This window comes from Aspergillus sclerotioniger (genome assembly GCF_003184525.1).
Source record: "Aspergillus sclerotioniger CBS 115572 chromosome Unknown BO94scaffold_2, whole genome shotgun sequence".
NCBI classification, from domain to species: domain Eukaryota; kingdom Fungi; phylum Ascomycota; class Eurotiomycetes; order Eurotiales; family Aspergillaceae; genus Aspergillus; species Aspergillus sclerotioniger.
Genome location: NW_020290992.1, coordinates 793,431 through 814,226, shown reverse-complemented (window position 1 = coordinate 814,226; position 20,796 = coordinate 793,431). Strand labels below are relative to the sequence as shown.

Sequence of the window (20,796 nt, the reverse complement as noted above, 5' to 3'; positions counted from 1 at the left end):
GGAGTGCTGGGTTGAAGCCAACATGACATCATGACTGCTGCCCCCATTCTTACGGGAGATGAGCGATTGTATGGATAGCCTTCCCTAATTTCAACAGGGGTAAGTTCTAAGAGTAAGAGGAACCGTGCTGTGCGGAAGAGGTAGCTCTACCGGCCACCTCCGGCGGGATTATGAGATGTTGAATAAGAGATCGTTCAGCGCTATGAGCTCGTTCGAGGTTTTCGACGCCGCACATTTGTCAATGATCCGTAAGACCAGATCGGTGGCTCTGATTGGCTGTCACTGGCAGACGTGGGCCTTCCGCCCCGCTCTAGATACCGAGAGGCCAATCAGCGGCGAAGGGGCACAGGGTCCGGACAGGAATAGGAAAATGGTAGTAATCGATTACGGGATGCTTGCCAATTGACAAAACTGAGCTGCTGCGAACAGTTTCAGCCGTTGAACTGCTCCCTCGTGGATAGTATAAAGACCCGCTGCCATACCCAGCCTGTCTTTCTCCCATCTTCCCAAGCATCAGCTTTCGTGAATCTCCTTCCCCGCCTTACTCCCCCCACCATCAATCACAATGGCTCCCAAGGTCGCTATCGTCTTCGTGAGTGCTAATGCTACCCCACCTCTGTCAGAGGTCTGGACCAATATGACTGACCGTCCCTTCATCTAGTACTCCATGTACGGCCACATCCTCAAGCTGGCTGAGGCGGAGAAGAAGGGTATTGAGGCTGCTGGCGGTACCGCCGACATCTACCAGTGAGTCAATGGCTTCAATGATCGTTGCCACCGATCACCGTGACTAAAACATCCGGTCTACAGGGTCGCTGAAACCCTCCCCGAGGAGGTTCTGGCCAAGATGCACGCCCCCGCCAAGTCCAGCTACCCCGTCGTCACCCCCGAAACCCTCCTCGAGTACGACGCCGTCCTGTTCGGTATCCCCACCCGCTACGGTAACTTCCCCGCCCAGTGGAAGGCTTTCTGGGACAGCACCGGCAAGATCTGGGCCAGCGGTGGCTACTGGGGCAAGTACGCCGGTCTGTTCGTTTCCACCGGTACCCAGGGTGGTGGTCAGGAGTCCACCTGCTTGGCTGCCATGAGCACCCTCGCTCACCACGGTCTCATCTACGTCCCCCTCGGCTACAAGACCGTCTTCGGACAGCTGGCCAACCTGGACGAGGTCCACGGTGGTAGCGCCTGGGGTGCTGGTACCTTTGCTGTAAGCTTCATCCCATAACTTAACTCGATCCCTTCTGTGACAAGGTGCTAATGTCAAACTCAGGGTGGTGATGGCTCCCGCCAGCCCTCTGCTCTTGAGCTCACTGTCGCTGAGGCTCAGGGCAAGGCTTTCTACGAGCACCTTGCTAAGGTCAACTTCGCTTGACTGCATGGTAGCGAGCAGGCTAAGCCGGAGTCGCAGCCAGCAGCGGCTGCTGCGTCGCAGCAACAGAAAGCCGAAACTCCGAAGCCCAGCCTGCGCCGGCTCAGGCCGGACAGGGCACCCAGGGAACGAAGAGTGCAGAGAAGAGCAACGAGGGACCGTGTGGCCTGCCTAAGAAGTGTGTCATTATGTAATCAGATTGCTCCCAATACCCTGCAGTTATTCATGCCCTGCTTGCTTTGACCGGTTGGTTTGCGATTGGCGTTTGTTTCGGAGGACTGGGTTTCATGTTTTTGTGATGCAAATACCTGATATAAATAGAACACCACGATAATATATATTTATGCTTCATGAGATACGCCATCCATAACATGGAGTATGTACTGGTGAGCTCGGTGATAATGCTCGTTCCATTGGGTTCGTAGGAGTGCCTGCATAGAAACATCAGTCATGTAACTAGAATACCAAAAGTACGCCATTTGTCAGGTGGAAAGAGGCGGCGGGGCGGTACCAGGCGGTAACGGGGTGCAACGACGATAGAGCTCCGCTGCCGCCTTCATCCTGCTCGCTTCCCAAGCTCTCTCGCGCTGTCTTCTCCTCTACCCCTCCTTCCTCACTGTCATGATCTGATGAGCTTGACGAGCTGTTGAAGCTGCACGGAAAGTGACCCAACCCTGTTGACCAGTGCTCGTCCCTCCCTCTCCGTGTCTTCCCTCACTATGGCGTCCCGCCCCATCGTGCTGAGGTTTGAAAGCCGCAACGGCCAGTTCCGGTTGACGGCCAACCCGCAAGATCTGTTCCCTACTCTGCAGCCACAGGTGTGTACTCTTTCTCCTCGAGGTATCTGAGAGGATGGCTCGAAAAATGCTCATTCGTTATTTCAGATCCTAGAACGCCTCCCACCAGACGTCGATCCTTCATCCATCAGCCTCTCCAACCGGCCTATTGGCACCGGTGGTGAAGAGAGACTCCTCAGCAGCTTAGATGGCGTGTCTTTTGATCAAGTCGGTATCAAGTGAGTCCTAACTCGCACGTTGACAGATTTGCCGCTTGTTCGGGTTGCCTGTCACGGCTGCTAACACTGCTCGACTCGCTTGTCCAGACACGGCGATAAGCTCTTCATAGGATACCAAGAGAATCAAGGAAGACTGAACGGCACCACCAATGGCAACATAACCTCTGTCGCCGGAGATTCGTCGCGGCGCCTGAATGGAGTCCCCGTGCCCCAAACCGAAACGGTCGCCTTCCGCCCTCCCCAACCGAGCTCCCCTACAGCCACAATCAAGAACCCCTGGGATGTGGTGCAACAATCGCCGCTGGACGACATGTTGGACAAGAAGGACGGAAAGATTCAGCGGAAACAGGATAAGATGTGCCGACACGGACCTAAAGGCATGTGTGACTACTGCATGCCGCTCGAGCCATACGACCCCAAATACTTGGCGGAGAAGAAGATCAAGCATCTCTCGTTCCATTCGTACCTGCGGAAAATCAATGCCTCGACTAACAAAGCCGAGCTTGGGAGCTCGTTCATGCCCCCGCTCAGTGAACCATACTACCGGGTCAGGCGAGACTGTCCCTCTGGACATCCCCAGTGGCCGGAGGGCATCTGTACCAAGTGCCAGCCGAGTGCGATCAGTCTGCAGCCACAAGAGTTCCGGATGGTGGACCATGTGGAGTTCTCATCGCCCGATCTCATCAACTCCCTGCTTGACTTTTGGCGGAAGTCGGGTGCTCAACGGTTAGGGTTTTTGTACGGGACATACGAAGAGTATAAGGAGGTTCCACTGGGCGTGAAGGCGGTGGTGCAGGCCATCTATGAACCGCCACAGGTGGATGAAGTGGATGGGGTAACGCTCCATGAATGGCAAAACGAGAAGGAGGTGGATGAGGTTGCACGTCTCTGTGGTCTGGAGAAGGTTGGAGTGATCTTCACAGACCTGCTGGATGCAGGACGTGGAGACGGATCAGTCATTTGCAAACGACACATTGACTCCTACTACCTGTCATCCTTGGAGATCGCTTTTGCGGCGCGGTTGCAAGCGCAGTCCCCGAAGGCTACGAAATGGAGCCGAACCGGCCGCTTCGGCTCGAATTTTGTCACCTGCGTGCTGAGTGGTGACGAGGAGGGCGCCATCTCGATCAGTGCCTACCAGGCGTCGGTAGCCGCTGTAGAGATGGTCCGAGCGGACATCGTCGAACCGTCAGCGGAGCCCTCTGTGATGCTGGTACAATCAGAAGAAGATGACACCGAGAACAAGTCTCGGTATATTCCCGAGGTCTTCTACCGCAAGATCAACGAATACGGGATCAGCGCCCAGCAGAATGCCAAACCCAGTTTCCCAGTCGAGTACCTTCTAGTCACCTTGACACATGGTTTCCCCACGGACTCCTCCCCTCTCTTCACAGATAGCAGCTTCCCCATCGAACATCGCGAAGTCATCGGCGAGAGCCAGGAGCTCGTCCACGTGGCGAGGAAGTTGGTGACCCACGGCGACCCGGACAAGGCGATCCGAGCCGTCTCGGACTTCCACATGCTGTGCTTCCTTCATTCAATGTCGACATTCAATAAGGTACGTCATGGCCTATCCGATCAACCCCCCGGCTCTTCCAGGACCCTCCTAACTCTATTCCAGGACGAAGAAGCATTGCTTTGCCGCGTCGCGACGCAACGTGCTCCCGCAGACGGGCTGCAACTGATCAACACCCCCGGATGGGCCACCCTGGTTACCATTCTTCAGGAAAGTGGTGAGCGGCCCCCTAAGCGCCCCTGGCTGAGCACAGCCGAACTTTACCCGCCACGCCCAGTGCCCAACCCCGGAAAACGTTCCACCCCCTTTACCAGACCTGAGTCTCCCAGATCTGAAAGTGAACATCTTGCTAAGAGGTTTAAGGGAGCTAGTCTAGAATGAAGGGACTAGTCCGATACCGATCCCACCCATCCCAGTCTCCTACTTCCGTGTTCTCTCTCAATTTCCATCTCAATCTCAATCTCAGCCTCAGCTTCAACCTCAACCCTTTTCGATCAACCCCATCATCAATATATAAACCGCATACGTGCACCTAGAGGAGGAAACGGGAATGGAAAGAGGATGAGGATAAGGAAAGGAATCGGAATCGGAATCTCAGAAACCTGCTTGCTAATTCACTCTCTGATCGTATTCACTTATCCCACATGATATGACATCATACCTCCATCTACCTACTACTTACTACCTATTACTGCCAATATCATTTCCGGGACCCCGACACAGTCTCCATCTTTCCAGCACTACTACGCCGCTCACAAACCAAACCTATCATGCTATATTTCTTTGCTTTCGCTTACCTGCTGTGCTTCAATAGGGGGCGGGCTGATTTATTTTGTATTGTTGGCTTGGGTCGATCGATCATTATCATTATTCTTTAGCTACAAAGTAACAAAAAAGTCAAATGAGATGGACTTGGGTAGCTATTTTAATTTCAATTAGAATATAAGGTAATAATGATACATACGTGACGCGAACAAATGGATATGAATAATGATCAAGTTGTACATTATCATGAACTTAACACTGAGCTTATGCATGTATCGTATCGTCAATCTCATGCACGGGAGCAAGTAGATCATGAGCTGAGTGGCTGGACATGTTGAGAAATGTGATATCAGAAGCTGGTACATAGAGGACGAGAAGAGGAGCAAAGGGCCGGAGGAATGAATAGTCAGATAGATGGAGAAAATAACATGAATAGAGAAAATAGATAGAAAACAGAACGTAAGGGCGTAATAAGGGAGCTACTCCTTCCCAATCAACTCAGCCAACCTCTTCTCGATGACTCTTCTCCCCTCCACGGCCCGCCAAACTTCATGCGGTGCTCCATCGACAATATCCCAGTCCTTGAGGTTTTGCGTGATCTTGGTCAGTTCTTCCTGTTTCTTTGCCCACTTCTGGCTCCTTTTGACCTCCATTCCCGAGCTCACCACCACGACCGGCGTATCCGGCATCTGAATGTGTCGAGCGGTCTGGACTTCCGAGGAGGTCATCGACTCTGCCACTAGATTCTCCTGCAGCTTTGCCTTGATTGTTTTGCCCGTTTGGTAGGAGCTGCGTCCATAAACACGGTCTTCACGCGTGCGTCCCTTGAAGAGCGCGCCCGCGAGACGATCCAATCCTAGTGGAGAGAAGACGCCGCGAAGCCAGAGGGTAAAGCCGCGGCCGGAGGAGCCAATATTGCTGAGATAGTCTTCGTGGAGGGTGTCGATAAGAAGGATTCCGGAAATCTCGAGGAGGTGGCGGCTGGCGAAGATGCGGCTGTAGAGGCCGCCGATGCCGGAGGAGACTAGAACCCAGGGACCTTCTTCGCCAGCTAGAGCGAGCGCCTCGGAGAGGGCATCTGCCCCCATGCCAGCGGAGAATGGGGAGGGAGCGTTGTCGGACCAGCCGAAGCCGGGACGGTCCCAGTAGCAGTATCGGGGGATGACGCCGGATTGGTATGCATCGTCGATGAAGGGCTGAAGGGTGTGTTCGACGGGCCCTTCTCCGCCCTCAATGAGGATTGTGGGGGTGTTACCGCCAAGGCTGTGGGTGGTGTTGCCGACGCAGGCGAGGTGGACTTGGTAGCTGTCGCCGTTGACGAGGTATCTCTTGCCAGGGTTTGGTAGAGAGGCATCACGGGCGCGGAGGATGAGGGTGGCGGTGAACAGGATGGCAATGATAGCGAAGATCACCAGGAAGACGGTCTGAATGAGGACGGCGATCCATTCGCGAAGGGGACGGCGGGTTTCCGGACGACCCGTCAGGCGTTCCTCTTCCTCTCGCTTACCCCATGCTACGGACTGGTTCTGGACGATGGTGTACAGGGAAATGAAGGTTGCCCAAACCACAGAGGCGATTCCCACCCAACCTTCTTCGAGACGAATACGAGGAACGGCCAGGGTAAGGACCATGTCGACGCAAAGGAAGACTGCAATGACGAAGCCGGACACTCTCATGGGTTTGGAGGGGACGGCGAAGAAGAGGATCCCCAGTAGGAGGTATCCAGCCGTCAGAGTGGTGTAGGCGAAGCCAAAGAAGCCAGATCCGCGGGAATGCATCATCGGCGGGCTTACGAAGAGGGAGACGAGCAGGAAGGTCCACCAAATGAAGCTGAGGGCAAGAAAGATGGAGGAGAGGGCCCGTAGGGCTCGGATTCCCCAGAGGTTGTAGGGAGAGACCTAGAGAGTCCAGAGTCAGCCATGGCAAGCGATGAGCAACTCCCCGAGATCAAAACTCACGGCGGGATCATCTGGGCTCAAATAGGCAGGGGGTTCGCGCGGCAGGAGTCGTGTACGCTCATCTGGCTCTTCGGGCCGCCGATCCTCCTCATGCTCCCTCTGTTCGCCGTTTCTGTCGGCATCATCGCCTCTTCTAAACTTGAAGGATACCATTGTGCTGAAATTGTCACCCTAGGCCCAGCTGCACCAAGGAGGAAGGTCTGCGGGGGAGGAAAATGGGTCGAGATGGGGAAACAACTGCGCGATCGCGGTCGGGATGCCGATGGATAGGTTCATGGTGGTGAAACTGACGTCACCGGATGGCAATGGCTGAGGAAGTGATCCATGATGATGAAGAGCATCAACGGCGGCGCTGGCTGGCTGGAATGCGCAACTGGCACCGCGTCTCGTGTGTCCGAGTGACGTCATGGCGGGCGCATGTTACCGTCGTCGATGGTTGTCTCGGCCATCAGTTTGGGTAGGGTGAGAGTCAATGACGGACCGGATTGAGATAGATGGAGGGGAATTGATGATGGTGATGGTGATGATGATGGATGTGTGGAGGTCCCTCAAGAGATGAGACGAAGATAAAACAAAGATAAGAAGAAAGAGAGAAAGAAGATGGAAAGAACCATCTATCCCCTTCCGGTTAGCTCACCGTGCACGCCGTGAATTCCCAGTCAGGTGACTGGCAGCAGCGTCGCGCCAGCATCTCCTGTGGGGTCCCTCCAACTTCATCACCACCTCCAGAAGATACTATGTTAATATCCTTGCAGCAGAGCCTCTGGAGACTGCCGAGAAAACAGATCTCCGCCGGAAAAGGATTCCTGGCAGGGGACGACTCCGATGTATGGACCGAAAGATCCGGGGCACGCGGTATCACCACCGACGGTACGGTACGGTACCCGGGGATCCTGCCAGCCTTTCTTGGATGATGCTGTAATCCTTCACCTCTCTATAACTACACAGTACTTCGTGCCTCCACTTCATTCAGGAAGATATCGACATCGATCCACCTCACAAGAAACCGGGCATGATCGGCAGTGGGTGATTGCAGCATCAATGCGCACCACTCCCCTTCAGATCCAACAGTAACCACCCGCCACTAAACCACCCCCCAATCAACCGCATGATCCACTCTCAAGCTCCAGCTCCAACTCCAGCTCTCCAACGTCAACGTCCACGTCTACGTCTCCAACCCTGGAGCTAACCCTATCCACAACCCCGCGGTCACGCTATCCAACCTAGCTGCGCAGCATTCATGAGCGAGCTGCAAAAATCCTTTGCCAAGTCCAGACTGGCCAAGCTGCCACTCCAACCGCCCGCCGGCCCGTCAATGCAACCCCTCGACGAGGAGGCCAGTCACGACGATGACTCCTCCTCCGCCTCGTCCACGGGGACGGTGGTCCCCTCACCGAGCAGACAATTATTCGCAAGGCCCGGTCGGGGGTGCGTATACCTTACTATCCATCCCCTTTTCATCAAACTGACACCCATCAGATCTTTGCAACCAACAACACTCCCATGGACAGACTTCTTCACCCAAGAACTCTACCTCACACAAATAGACATAACTAACAACATCAAAACCACCCATCATGTCTACCTCACGCCCCCCGTAGATCCAACCAGTCCCCTCTTCGTCATGCACCACGGCGCCGGCTCATCTGGGCTCTCCTTTGCAGCCTGCGCTGAAGAGATCCGCAAGATCGTCCCCAAAGCCGGCATTTTGTCCGTAGATGCTCGCGATCATGGCAGTACGGCGGTGACCACTGCGTCCGGCGAGGAGACACACATCGAGCTGGATCTCAGTCTCGACACTTTGAACCGAGACCTGGTGTTTGTGATCCGCGAGACACAATCCCAGATGGGCTGGGAGAGTCTCCCAGATCTGATCCTCGTAGGCCATAGTTTGGGTGGTGCGGTGATTACGGATGTTGCCAGGAAGGGTGAGTTGGGGGGGAAGGTGTTGGCGTATGCTGTTTTGGATGTTGTCGAGGGTAAATTCCACAACCTTCTATCAATTCACCACCCCTGAAACTACTCCACCCCAGACATCACATCAGGGATTATGCTAAAAGATCACAGGATCCGCCATGGACGCCCTACAGAGCATGGAAACATATCTCTCCACCCGCCCATCCCGCTTCCCATCCATCACATCGGGAATAGAATGGCAGTACGCATCCCCATCCCCATCCCCATCTCTTGCCCTCCTTTAACCCACCACAACCATAAGTATCCCAATACTAAGAAAAGAAACAGCACCCGCTCCCGCACAATCCGCAACAAAACCTCCGCGCGGGTGTCCGTTCCCTCTCTCCTCTACGAGGACCCTAATCCCCCCGACCCCACCAAACCCTGGATCTGGCGCACCAACCTCTCCGAGACAAAGCCCTTCTGGGAGAACTGGTTCGTCGGACTCAGCCGCAAGTTCCTCGAAGCTCGCGGCGGCAAATTACTTCTTTTGGCGGGAACAGATCGACTAGATAAAGAGTTGATGATTGGACAGATGCAGGGCATGCATCCCTCCCCTCCCCTCCCTTTCCCTTCCTCTTAATCTTCCTCACCCTCTTCCTCTCCCTCTACATCCACCTCACTACCTTCTATTCTATCTATATCCCACCTGATATAATCCTAAATCTAACAATATGTCTAGGAAAATATCAACTCCAAGTCCTGCCCGAAGCAGGCCACTTCATTCAGGAAGACCAACCGGCCAAGACGGCCCAGATTTTGGTGGACTTTTATAGACGAAACGATCGGAGTGCGTTGGTTCTGCCACCCAAGGTGGCCGATATGCAGGCTTCGGCGGCGATGAAGAAGGGTGCTGGGGGGTTTGGAGGTCCGTTCAAGAAGGTGTAAGTACTAAGCACTAAGTAAATATTAGATAGAAGATTGAGCCTGGGTCGGATGGATATACATACTAGGTATAGATAGATCGGCAGGCAGGCTTATTCTACTTTGTACAGTGATGATACCATTCGTAGACGAAAAATCTGTATGTATGTATGTATGGTTGTAATGCAAAGGTAGCCTAGCTAGCTAGCTATACTCAAACACAGCTGTCTCTGGGTACCGTTTAGATAGTCCAGAGTAAATCATAATTACAATGCCGCCGCCACCAACACCAATGCCACCCTCAATGCCCTAGACGCCATATGCCGCTGAGTATCCTGTCAGAAAGACCTATCATGCAGATGAATCACCAGGATATCGGATTAAGCAGAACAGAAAAAAACGGAAGAAGAAACGGGTATCTGTGCATATATGTCCCCTCAAGGAAGATACGCGCCCCCAGCAATGATCAAATTCATATTCGTAAATTTCACCTTGTAGACCGGGCTCTTCTTCGTGGGAAAAGCGCTGATTTGGTCAGGTGTCACCACCACGTCTTTGCCCTTCTTCTTGCCCATTCCTGGGGCTACGGCGCTGGGGGCCTGCGTGCTCGCTGCGGGTGGGTTGCTGCCGTCAACTTTGGTTCCGGCGCCGCCTTCGCCGACGACGCGTCCTTGTGAAGGGTCTTGTGCGGGGCCTGTGACATCCCATACGCGGACAGTACCGTCGGCGCCACCAGATACTAGAACTGTCGATTCAACGCTCCAGCTTAGGGACCAGATGCCGCCCTTTCCGTGTCCGCGCATGCGCTTCAAGAGTCTGCCGGGTGCAAGGTCCCATAGGAGGATGGATCCATGGTCGTCTGCTGATGCAAGAAGTCTTCCGTCTCGGCTGCACGCCAAGGCTGTGATGTTGCCAGTGTGCCCTGTGAACATGCGGACTGCATTGCCTGTGGTAACCGCCCACATGCGGACTGTGTGGTCGGAGCTGCCAGTGAAGACGTAAGCGGAGTTCGGGTGGAAGCAGATGCAGTCGACGTCTTGGTCGTGCCCAACAAAGATCCGCTGCTGGCGGATATGATCCGTGACCCAAAGACGGGCAGTCTTATCGTGTCCACCAGAAACAAAGTAATGGCCGTAGGGACCCCACTGGAGATCCCAAACCGGCTGGTCATGGCCCTTGTAAACAACCATGCACTGCCAAAGGTCCAAGGACCAGAGGCGGATGGTCTTATCTGCGGAGGATGAGAGCAGCCAACGAGCGTTGGTCGGTGCCACGGCATTGTCTGCCCGGGTAATTGATGGCGCAAATGCAACCGCGTACACTGGTCCGGAGTGTCCAATCAGGCGACGAGAGTTGGAAACTGCATTGTCGTCCACGGTGTCATAAGTGGATTGGATCCTCTTGCCGTCCATGCTCCAGACCCGGATGTATGACTCTTGCATACCAGCTGCGACGAGCATAAGATCATCCGAAAAGTCCAAGCAGTTGACGCTTTTGTCCGTTAGTCAGGATCTACCAGCGTGATGACTGAATTGCTTACCCATCGTAAGTATTGTGGAAGGTAAACATGCACACGCTCACTGCCGGGCCCACACCACCGGTCCTGCCTTCGATCCTGAACCGGTCACGGTTCTCCTTCACCTTTTGAACCTCTATGGCCACGTCGCGAGCAGTCGACGGAGGATAAGGGATATCAGCGCGAGTTGGTGCTTCATCATCTTCTTCCTTCTTGATCATCTGGTCAAACTCTTGAATCAGGGTGTTCTGCCCAGGCCCGGGAGGGTGTCTGGCATCTTCATCTGCGAGCTCGCCTCTCACATCGGTTTCAAGGGTCTGCTCTAAAGGAAGCTTTCCGAGCTTCAGCCTGGGCAGAGTTCCGGCCATGTTAGGGTTGTCTCCGGTGTATGCCGACCCAGGATGGTGTCCGGGAATTCCTTCATCTTCGCTTGGGAATGTCTGGCCATCCGTTTGGCCCAGCATGGCTGCGAAGCTGAACCTGTCATCGGCAGTACGCTCTTTGGTGATAATAGTACAATAACTGCTCAAGATGGCGGTCATGTCCGAGCCGCCCTCTTTCTGTTTGCTCTCCAGGAATTGCATCAGGTTCGAGAAGGCCGGATTGCTCAAGACTAGACGGTACTTGTTCGTGCGATAAAGCTTGGCGGTCCCATTGGCCTGCACATGCTCTGGCAAGCTGATTGGTTCCAATGCGCGAACATCTTCGGTATGCTCAGGCAAGAAGAGGTTCTTATTGAAGTCGAAGAACTGCTTGGCCTCCTGGGGCTTGAAGGAAGACACCATGTTGATGAAAGTGTAAACGAACAGCGGCCAGAGAACACGTCTCAGCTCGGGCTTCAGAGAAAATCAGCATCGATCCAACACACACGGACAGTCTTCTTACCTTGTACAAATCCAAGTTGTCCTCAACCCAGACTTTGAGCAAGTCTAATGCTGCATTAGTACTTCATAGTGACAGACAAGACTAGGTTATGGCTTACCAAAGCCCATCTTGTACTTGGGTCGCGCATCTTCGCCAAGAGGAGGCATAGGAGGTCGGCCATCAATCTCTTGATGAGCCGACTCAATACGAAGCATAGCCTCCGTACGACTATAGCCCTTCTTGGCAAGATAATCAATGACCTGGCATACGTTAGCAAAGGCCATAAGATATCTGGCTGATGCATAGCAGCAATATACGCCAGCATAACCGACAGTAACCGCAGACAACAAAGAGAAGGGCCAAAGGCAGAAGCCGGCTTTCCCAGAGCCCCAGCAAAGAACAATTGCATCGGAATCAATCCACATGCTTTTCCCAAGCCAAGTGCGTCAACATGACACGAACTCGGAAGAGCAAACAGTAACACCTCATCCTATCAATCCCAGACAGGAAGGACAGCAGGGACATGACGCAATGAAACATGTAGTACACCGTAGAAGCAACACCAGGGCCGTGCTAGCAATGAAATCACTTACTATCTGATTCAAGTTCTGCTGCGACATTGGACCTCCGGGCGGCGGCGGCGGCGGCGCAGGAGGACCCGGTGTGACAGGCCCGGTGTTCGTCATGGGCTGCTGAGGAGGCATAGACATGCCACCACCGGGCCCCATACTTCCACTTCGGGGAGCAGGGCTGGGGGCCCCACCTGGCGCAGACATCGCGCTTGACGTGCAAGTGCAGACAAGCTTCAAAAGCCTCACGCGTAAAGTGAGGAAAGGGAGTGAGCGAGAGGGAGGGAGGAACAAGAGAGCAAGGCCGGGATTGCCAACAGGGTGACGGACGGCGGGACTCTTAAGTACTCGCCAAGGTTTTGAACTTCGGAGATCACCCTATCGCGCTTCGGGCCTAGCGCGTCGGGCCCCGGCTGAGGTAAGCAGAATTCCCCGGGTTGTTGGCTGGCCCGCACGTGACGCCGTGACGGAGCTTGTTCTTCTCAGCCCTGACTGACTCTCTCCGATCTCTCCAATCTCCTACCGTCTCCACCACTTTCACTTACTACTTACGACGACGGCTTCCTCCGGTATTCTGCAGATAACTTGAAAAAAAAAGAAAAACACACACACAAAATGACAGACATCAAAGACACCCGCAAACCAGACCACACCTTCACCTCAGCGGATCGAATCCGACAATTGAACGAAATAGACAAGGTAAGATCGGAGAAAGCAGAGCAGGGCGAAATAATACCTTATTCCCCGCGCGCGCCGCGACCATGACGCAATCTCAACTTTTTTTGCACCAACTCCGACATCACTAATCTCCGCAATTTACAGGATGTGGCCAAGCTAATTCACTCCGCGGGACTTGCAATCCAAGCCCTCACCAATGCCCGGTCGGGCGAGTCACCCGTCGACAATTCTCTTGAATCCCACCAAGCCCGCTTCAAGGAGGCCACGTCGCAGTATTTCGCGCTTCTTTCGTCGATTGATGTTCGGCTTCGTCGTCAGGTGTATGCTCTAGAGGAAGCGTCGATTCTAGCTCCGGAGACGGCTTCCAGAGCGGGGGATCTACCTGGTACGGGCGGGGCAACAGCGGGCGCATCGAACCCACTCGATGTTAGTTGGCTTAATAGTAGGAAGGATACCGTGGGCAAGGATAAGGAGGCGGAGCTATGGGCTGCTGCGAGGGAATTTGTCGAGCGGATTGGCAATTCGGCGTCGACGGGCTCGGCCCCGAAGGCAGAGAATGGTCAGGAAAAGATGGAGGTTGACTAGTTACTTTGGCGTTGAGACGATTTATGATGGAGACGGAACAGTTTGACATGACATGGTTTTACAACTGGTGAACGTGCTTGATGACTGGATACGTCGCCGGGATTTGGGTACAATTGCTTTCTTAATTGGGGGGTTGTGCCCGGTCTCGCTGTATGTGTGGCCAGCAAGTGGAGCAGAGCGAAGCCTGTCTATGATACCCAATTCTCTTCGATATCTTTGAATTCGAATTTACACGACTATATGATGACGTATACGGGCACGTAGGGAGCTAGGACTTTGCTGAATTATGCCTAGGTTGAGATGGGCAGTAATGAACAATTTCCGTAGAGATCCGGATGAAGCAAGCCACAGAATGGTCAGGAACGAAATGTGACTAGCACAATATGGAGACGAGCTCCCCAAAGGTCCGCTATGCCCTCAATACAGGCATAAATACTCTCTAGTATTCGCGGTTCATCATCGGTACGAGTAATATTCGGATCCCCAGGAACCTTGAAGTCAAAGTACATACACCAACAGAACGGTAAATGAGCAACAGCCTCTAAAACGCAACAGACGACGCTACATGGCTTACTTAATTGACAACAGTAGACTAGCTGTGCATAGACCGGATCATCTCCAAGTGGGTAGCCCGGTCCCTGTTCGACTCGGACAACGAGGGAAGACCTGTTGCATTCATTAGTGTTAGACTTGACAAGCTGGTTAAATCTGTACTCACTCCTAAGTTCACCCACGACATCCTTAGCCTTGCCGAAGTATACCTCCTCTATTGGACCAGTCAGATTAGCAATCAGCCCAGACCACAGACGATGTGCACGTCATCATCTACCAAGGAGATAAATAAGAACATACGCAGCAAGTTTCTCATCTTCAGCTCCATGTCCTCCACAAGTCGGCCAACGTTGGCGACGTGGCTTGCATCCGACTCAACGGGCAAGTCCACCTCCACCTGACGGGTCATGTTGCCGCTCAGGTCCATCTCACCGAGGGCTTCGGACTCATTGGCCAGGTGAAGAATGACGGTGCTAGTCAACTTGTAGTGAGACATGCGCGCTCTGTCGGTAGCCTCGAAGACGTGGATGCTGTCCCACTCTCCCGAGCTTTTCGCACCCGGGGTAACCCCTTCATGAAGAACAGACATTAGCACACAATCTTAACCCAGCCAAGCGAAGAGAGCACTCTAGACCCACCCTTTTTCAACAATATGACACCCGCGAACCCATCGTCCAAATCCCAAAAGTACACGCTACCCACTCCGCCCTCGTAGTACAGCTCCCGGTAAACATCAAATGCCTCGTTGGCAGCCACCTCCAGCTTCCTCACTCTCTCACTGGGAACGGTTCCATCTTCCAACGGGGGGTCGAATTCGTTGCTCCAGGGCGAGCGGTAGCTGTCTCCGTCCCGGTTGTAGTCACAAAGGAGGTAGTCGCGGTTTGTCTTGGGGCACTTGCGGATTTCCAGGGGCTGGTCGACAGAGGACAGAAGGTCTTCGGTCAGATCGGGGACGATGGAAGTAATCGCCTGGAGGTTTTTCTTTGTATCGCGGGGGTTGAGGCGCCGAAGAAGGTCACTGAAGAGCAGGTGGGTGGTCAGCGGGAGGCCGCAAGCGGGGTTGACGGCGTAAACCGGTTTGCTTCCAGGGGGGTTGCAGGTTGGGTTGTTTCAGGGAAAATTCCAGACGAGGAAACTTACAGCGCACTGTCGAATTGAGCGTCAGCCATGGTGATGATGTCCTAGGATCTGTCTGGTTCAGGTTGTGTCTACTGTTAGGCACGGGTTCCGTCAACACTCCCCGAGGGCTGATCCGCCGCCCCCTAGGTTATTTCCCGATTGAGAATGTGGTGGGGCTATTGCTACACCGCTTCTATTCTGCCACATTACGCAAATTTCCCCGCCTGCCTATTCAGGAAAGGGTTGATCGTATAGCCGGCAGATCCATCACCGCCTTGATGGCCTCATCTGTGCTCGTGTCTTCAAAAAGCCTTCCATCAATTATTTAAAGGCAAAAGGTCTTGACAGAATAGGAGCATGACTTGCTATTTGACTTGAGAGGTAAGCACTGTTTGATAGGGCGAGATATTGCAGAATGCTTCAAATCTGGACTCCGGCGTCTCTTCAGGTTCAACATTCCAAGATACGCAGGGAAGCTGTGGATAATTCTTGGAATTGAATTAAACAAGGTTGTCGTTTTCTCTATGGCATCAAAAGAATAAGAAATTCTTTTCTGTTTGGCGATCTAGTATATCGTCATCCTGTCCTATCAGTTACTCTCAGCTTTGCAGCTTGCAAGCCGAGCCAGGCAGCCGGCTTGTGGAACAATCTCTAGCCATTTCTCGTTTCATCGTGCGTCACTAATGGAGTATTGAGAATACAGCCTGGCTCTGATAGAGCCTTGGCACAGAATTCCTGCTTTGTCATATTCCCGCTATCCACGAGCGTTTTGTTCTCCTCTATCTTCTCCAAGGCTTCATCATACTTAAGCAACTCATTCACCTTCCCCTCCGCAAATGCATCAAGCTCTTTTGCGTGGTCAAAGTCCTTCTCACGCCTTGCCCACTCGGTAGTCCCCACATGTCGGCGCAGTTGCGTAAAAGGAAAACTGCGATGGTCATTGAAACCAGATGAGAGAAGCATATGCAGCCACATGGCTCCGGAGGCTTGCGACCACTTGACGAGATTGGAAAGCTCTGTCTCTTTGTGCTCTGACATTCCTGCTTCTTCTTCTTCCTCCTCCAGGACGCGTATGAAAAGATCTAGGTATTTAAAGTACCGGGTGGCAATCTTGGGCGGCTCGTCGCCTTCGCAATCCCACGTGCTGTTGACGGGCCTGTCTTGAAGAAGCCACCACGGTGCCGAGCCAAACAGCTGGGCAGGTCCAATGTAAGACCACTCGAGGTCCACTACTCCAATAACCGTAAGGTCTTCCCTGCCACGAACAATTAGATTCGTCAAGCCAAGATCGTCGCAAATCAGCTTAAACTTGCAACGATCATACTTCGCGTTGATCAAGTCAGGTATCAGGGTCTTGAGGACCTGAAATGCTAAATATTTATTCTTAGCGTCGTATTCACCGACGATCGAGTTTGGCTGATGAACAAGCTGTTCCAAGTCCTGGCCGACGACATACTGAAAATACTCGGTCGTCGTCGCAAATCCCTGGGTTCGATCACCTTGACATCATTCGTCAGCCAAGACAGTCCATTTGCTGAGAGTATCAAGAGAGGAAACAAGACGTACCAAAGGTATTAACTCCTCCATTCTGTAGAATACTATGTGCCTTGAATGTTAGCGGCCGTGGCAGTGTAGGGTTACGGGCTTCGGCCTGTGGCGATGGCAGGCTGCCGATATGGTCAAAATCGAGCTTGAAGAGCTGGAGCCAAAAGTTCGCCAACTGTCTATAGATAAATTCCACATCATTATCGCTGATATCCTCCCTCATGACTCTGCTGGGGCACTCGGCGTTGGGATCTCGGAGAAGATCGCTAAGGCTCACACCTTCAATGAAGTCCATCATGATAAACGGGCCGAGACCAAGAGGGTTGCTGGCAGCGGGACCCCATGCCCGGACTCTCGGGACAGGAATAGCAGTTCGATGGCGGATAAGATCCAGAGCCGTGACCTCCATGGCCACCTTCTCGTCGGCATATTCGTCAGAGACCATCCCTACTCGAGGGAAACGAACCATCCAGGCAGTGCGGTCACGGAAGACCATCTTCACGCCGGCATTAAAAGCACCATGATGAAAGGTGCCATCAAGTTGACAGGGAAGTTTATCGGGATGGAAAGTTGACACCCACTGACAGAGACGGCCCGTTCGATGGGTCTCGTTCATCTGGTCAACCCAAAGCTGACCTTGCACCACGTGGATGATATCAATGATGGCATTGGTGTCCATGACCTCAGAGAAGGCATTGAATATCCAAGGGCAAGCGCCAGAGGGAACGAACAACTTAGGTGAGTGAATGAGATAGTTGAGAGGCACATGGATGAAGAAAGGGGGCTGGCCTGCTTTCTGGTTGGTCAGCACGAGCTTAGCATGCATGCCTCACGTGTCACATCAGCACTTTTAAGCATCCCTCTAAAACAGACTTGAATTCGTGCTTATGTACATTGTTACCTTGTTGCACCCTAGATGGGAAGTGTCAGACCCGTCACATCTTCACAAGCCTTGACAAGCTTCTCTTGCAGCTGGACATCTGCCGTGGCGGGAAGCGGCGTCCCGACCTTCTTCTTCGGGTCGAAATACCTCCCCGGCTGGTTCGGGGCATCACACCCCTCAGCCAACATGACATACGTTGCCACGCCATCCTCCAAGCTATCCGGTGCACCCTGTCCACCCGGTTTCGTTGCAACCCAGCCCGGGTGCACTGAAGACACTGTTGTGTTCTTGAATCTCCGAGCTACCGCATTGGCGAGAAGCATGACATGGAACTTGGAGTCGCAGTATGCAGGGAAATCCCGAAACCCAGCCTCTCCCCGTCTGAACCGAAAGACGTCCTCCACGCTCGTGTCCGCCTGACGGTGCAATTGCGATGTGTTAAGTTCATACCAGTAGGCCAAAACGGAAATCCGCTGGCCATCTGGAGAACAGACGGAACGAAGACTCTGTGTCCCAACACGATGCAATATAAACAATGCGCTTTGGCGGGCGCATTAGACACGAAAGTACGTACGGTGCGAGGACGTTGACAGACGCTATGCCGGTGTCCGGAGTCTTTCGGAAGGGACCGTCTAGCATTCCGGCGTTGTGAATAATGGCATTGAAATTGCCAATAGCGTTCGCTTCTTTGGCAAGTTGGAGGGTCTTGGCAAGGTTGGATAAATCGGCTGTCAAGACTCCCGCAGCACCGGGACAGGCTGACTTGGTGTCCAGCGCGCGTTTTTCATTGCGCGCATGGAGGTAAACGGTATGTCCTCGTTGAACTAGCCGTCGGGCAGCCTTGAGGCCGAGTCTATCCGCAGAGCCAGTGACTAGAATACGACCCATCGGAGCATATAACGAGGTACTATTCCAGGCTAAATTTGGGGAAAGAGGTTGAGAGTACGCGGCGGAAAAAAAAGGGAAAATGAGATTTCAATTGGATATGTCGGATATGATAAAGGGTTTATATTCTGCCTGAAAAGAGGAAAAGTATCAGAGAAAAAGTAACAAAAATCTTGCTATGCAATCATCGATATCGTCAGTCTCCACGCTTTGTGCCCTGAGGATCCACTTCATATCTCCACTTTGCGGCCGCTAATGCAGGCTGTTTATACGGCCAATCTTGCAACATGATAGATTTGTCTATCCCAGGGTCCTTCTATTGCATGGAATCCAGAACCTTCACGTAAAGACACGTAAAGGATTCTGTTTTCAGTAATTTGAGACGTGTACGCATGGCTTTAGGCAGGTATACAGATATACAAAAGGCGGTGAATGCCTCCTTTTTTTCTATAAAAAGAAAAAGCGAGTTAAACCTAACATAGTAGACGAAGAATGTGAAACGGCCCTTCCCATGGTGAGAAGAGGAGGCATATCACAAGGAAGGAACAATAGAAAAAGTGTCGTTTGTCATTTTCCAGTTATTTTGTCAGAAAGCAAGGAGAACCCAAACGCGTGGGACGTCAGGCCCGCCCAAGTAGGCAGGCGCCAGGCTGCTCAGTTGCTGCCTGCTACACACCTACCCGGTTGGAAACAATCGAAGAGAATAATTGAAAACAAGCAACATTCAAGGTTTTTCTTGAAATGAGGCTCTATCCGGTGATTTGGTCTTGATTGGTCATTGTTGCTAATTCGAAGTGAATGTACTAGTAGTGGTGAGTGATATTATCTACTGTGATGATCCCCATCCCCATCCCCACAGTGGATAAGCCCAGTTCGCATTTACACCAACTCTCATCACGTCACCGTTTGCATTCAGAAAAAGCACCCGTGAGGGAAGGCAAAGAAGCGTCGGCCTTATTCCACTCATCTCCACCATGGCAGCTGATCCTGCTCCAAAGACATTCCGCATTCTCATGCGTCATCATCGCGATCTATTTGTGAACCCACTCTTCTGGACTTCTCACCATCTCGACCTCCTTGGCTGTCAATTCGAAGACATCGAAGCCTCCAGCATAGAGACAACCCTCGACGACAGTGGGTCCAATAATGATAGAAGCCTCAGTAATGTCGAGTCACTTGCGACCAACCTATTCATGGACGTGAAGCATCGATGCCTTGTCCGCATACTAGTTGGTGAGGGTCGCGCATTTGCAAAAACTCGGTAAGAAACGAGACATTCAACCTATCCATAGCCTAGCCTGAGCAACTGACTGACCCCTTCACCACACAGCAAAGGATCTCCATTCTTCTTTGCAGGCCAGCCTGTTCATCGACCACACTATACTGTGTTCCACCGCCATGGACAACCCACCGAGCTCACCCCTAGCCATTCTCCCCCCTTAATAGGTTATCTGCATTATACAAATGTCACCGGAGCTCGTCTCGACCAATTCGAGCCTCGTCCTGATCCAAGCGGAAGACTTAATCTCATTGGTGCGAGTATTCGCAATAAACGAGCGGCTCAGATAACCCCAACCGAATGGGCCGAGGATCCTTATTTCCTATGTGTTTTGGTGGCGTTGACACAGCTTCAAGAGCGCGAAGTAAAACCACCAAAACCACCAAATTACACAGTATGTCTGTCTTCTTTCTCAATTAGGCCGCCGCGCCAGCTTGGTAGTAGTCAGTCCCCAGCTCATCTACTCCCAACAGTCGCGACTACTTGTCACCCACGCACTCGAGGAAGAATATATCCATCTCTACGAGATAGAGATATCCGCAAGGATGCTGGCAATTCTTAGGGATTCGAACAATGCCACCGAAGGGGTTAATTGGCCCAATATTCGGCATGAGAGGATTCCATTCAAGCCTTACACAATATTCACGGGTCGGATCGTGACGGAGCTAGTTGCTCCGAATTTATCCCCGCCGGATGATTTGAATGGTGTAGTTAGGCACGGTGCCAAACGAGGATGTGAGCAGGAAAACAGAGAAAAGAACAAGACAAGGCGAGTATCTTAGATGATCGGAGCAAAAGGAAGGATGTTGATAACGGTGGTGGTTGGGCTGCGAAACATGAGTTACTTATCTTCTGATTAAGGTATTAGTCTGGCTTCG

At 52.7% G+C, this 20,796-nt stretch overlaps 10 protein-coding genes across 10 annotated transcripts; 5 read left to right on the top strand and 5 right to left on the bottom strand.

Annotated features, from left to right (window-relative positions):
• The first annotated feature begins 411 nt into the window (after nucleotides 1–411).
• Nucleotides 412–1,760, top strand: pst2 (putative NADH-quinone oxidoreductase Pst2). The gene is made up of 4 exons (XM_025610681.1): nucleotides 412–592; nucleotides 662–747; nucleotides 811–1,207; nucleotides 1,271–1,760. The coding sequence occupies exons 1-4, from the start codon at nucleotides 566–568 to the stop codon at nucleotides 1,370–1,372; spliced, it is 612 nt and encodes a 203-aa protein (XP_025472500.1). The 5' UTR covers nucleotides 412–565; the 3' UTR covers nucleotides 1,373–1,760.
• A 185-nt stretch (nucleotides 1,761–1,945) lies between these two features.
• npl4 (nuclear protein localization protein 4) lies at nucleotides 1,946–4,393 on the top strand. Its single transcript, XM_025608893.1, has 4 exons — nucleotides 1,946–2,187; nucleotides 2,254–2,384; nucleotides 2,472–3,942; nucleotides 4,006–4,393. Exons 1-4 carry the CDS (start codon nucleotides 2,089–2,091, stop codon nucleotides 4,279–4,281), a joined length of 1,977 nt encoding a protein of 658 aa, XP_025472499.1. The 5' UTR covers nucleotides 1,946–2,088; the 3' UTR covers nucleotides 4,282–4,393.
• Nucleotides 4,394–4,811: 418 nt separating this feature from the next.
• BO94DRAFT_530479 (uncharacterized protein) lies at nucleotides 4,812–7,167 on the bottom strand. The gene is made up of 2 exons (XM_025610680.1): nucleotides 6,624–7,167; nucleotides 4,812–6,563 (listed from the first exon to the last, which is right to left on the bottom strand). The coding sequence occupies exons 1-2, from the start codon at nucleotides 6,774–6,776 to the stop codon at nucleotides 5,145–5,147; spliced, it is 1,572 nt and encodes a 523-aa protein (XP_025472498.1). The 5' UTR covers nucleotides 6,777–7,167; the 3' UTR covers nucleotides 4,812–5,144.
• A 202-nt stretch (nucleotides 7,168–7,369) lies between these two features.
• Nucleotides 7,370–9,576, top strand: ppe1 (putative ribosomal protein/carboxylic ester hydrolase (Ppe1)). Its single transcript, XM_025610679.1, has 5 exons — nucleotides 7,370–8,051; nucleotides 8,103–8,602; nucleotides 8,691–8,781; nucleotides 8,868–9,121; nucleotides 9,262–9,576. The coding sequence occupies exons 1-5, from the start codon at nucleotides 7,864–7,866 to the stop codon at nucleotides 9,465–9,467; spliced, it is 1,239 nt and encodes a 412-aa protein (XP_025472497.1). The 5' UTR covers nucleotides 7,370–7,863; the 3' UTR covers nucleotides 9,468–9,576.
• A 9-nt stretch (nucleotides 9,577–9,585) lies between these two features.
• BO94DRAFT_135082 (putative transcription initiation factor TFIID subunit) lies at nucleotides 9,586–12,714 on the bottom strand. Its single transcript, XM_025605686.1, has 4 exons — nucleotides 11,942–12,714; nucleotides 11,845–11,888; nucleotides 10,984–11,795; nucleotides 9,586–10,934 (listed from the first exon to the last, which is right to left on the bottom strand). The coding sequence occupies exons 1-4, from the start codon at nucleotides 12,246–12,248 to the stop codon at nucleotides 9,881–9,883; spliced, it is 2,217 nt and encodes a 738-aa protein (XP_025472496.1). The 5' UTR covers nucleotides 12,249–12,714; the 3' UTR covers nucleotides 9,586–9,880.
• Nucleotides 12,715–12,952: 238 nt separating this feature from the next.
• BO94DRAFT_506955 (mediator of RNA polymerase II transcription subunit 11) lies at nucleotides 12,953–13,897 on the top strand. The gene is made up of 2 exons (XM_025609595.1): nucleotides 12,953–13,091; nucleotides 13,215–13,897. Exons 1-2 carry the CDS (start codon nucleotides 13,008–13,010, stop codon nucleotides 13,653–13,655), a joined length of 525 nt encoding a protein of 174 aa, XP_025472495.1. The 5' UTR covers nucleotides 12,953–13,007; the 3' UTR covers nucleotides 13,656–13,897.
• A 35-nt stretch (nucleotides 13,898–13,932) lies between these two features.
• cap2 (F-actin-capping protein subunit beta) lies at nucleotides 13,933–15,452 on the bottom strand. The gene is made up of 5 exons (XM_025610678.1): nucleotides 15,348–15,452; nucleotides 14,846–15,225; nucleotides 14,508–14,777; nucleotides 14,374–14,421; nucleotides 13,933–14,321 (listed from the first exon to the last, which is right to left on the bottom strand). Exons 1-5 carry the CDS (start codon nucleotides 15,374–15,376, stop codon nucleotides 14,248–14,250), a joined length of 801 nt encoding a protein of 266 aa, XP_025472494.1. The 5' UTR covers nucleotides 15,377–15,452; the 3' UTR covers nucleotides 13,933–14,247.
• A 525-nt stretch (nucleotides 15,453–15,977) lies between these two features.
• Nucleotides 15,978–17,697, bottom strand: BO94DRAFT_562367 (phosphotransferase family protein; the record flags this gene model as incomplete). The annotated part of the gene is made up of 2 exons (XM_025614283.1): nucleotides 15,978–16,825; nucleotides 16,893–17,697. The coding sequence occupies 2 exons, from the start codon at nucleotides 17,695–17,697 to the stop codon at nucleotides 15,978–15,980; spliced, it is 1,653 nt and encodes a 550-aa protein (XP_025472493.1).
• An 86-nt stretch (nucleotides 17,698–17,783) lies between these two features.
• BO94DRAFT_506947 (NAD(P)-binding protein) lies at nucleotides 17,784–18,760 on the bottom strand (the record flags this gene model as incomplete). The annotated part of the gene is made up of 2 exons (XM_025609594.1): nucleotides 18,245–18,760; nucleotides 17,784–18,159 (listed from the first exon to the last, which is right to left on the bottom strand). Exons 1-2 carry the CDS (start codon nucleotides 18,640–18,642, stop codon nucleotides 17,784–17,786), a joined length of 774 nt encoding a protein of 257 aa, XP_025472492.1. The 5' UTR covers nucleotides 18,643–18,760.
• An 853-nt stretch (nucleotides 18,761–19,613) lies between these two features.
• Nucleotides 19,614–20,700, top strand: BO94DRAFT_455824 (uncharacterized protein; the record flags this gene model as incomplete). Its single annotated transcript, XM_025607677.1, has 3 exons — nucleotides 19,614–19,900; nucleotides 19,970–20,246; nucleotides 20,392–20,700. The coding sequence occupies 3 exons, from the start codon at nucleotides 19,614–19,616 to the stop codon at nucleotides 20,698–20,700; spliced, it is 873 nt and encodes a 290-aa protein (XP_025472491.1).
• Nucleotides 20,701–20,796: the final 96 nt, after the last annotated feature.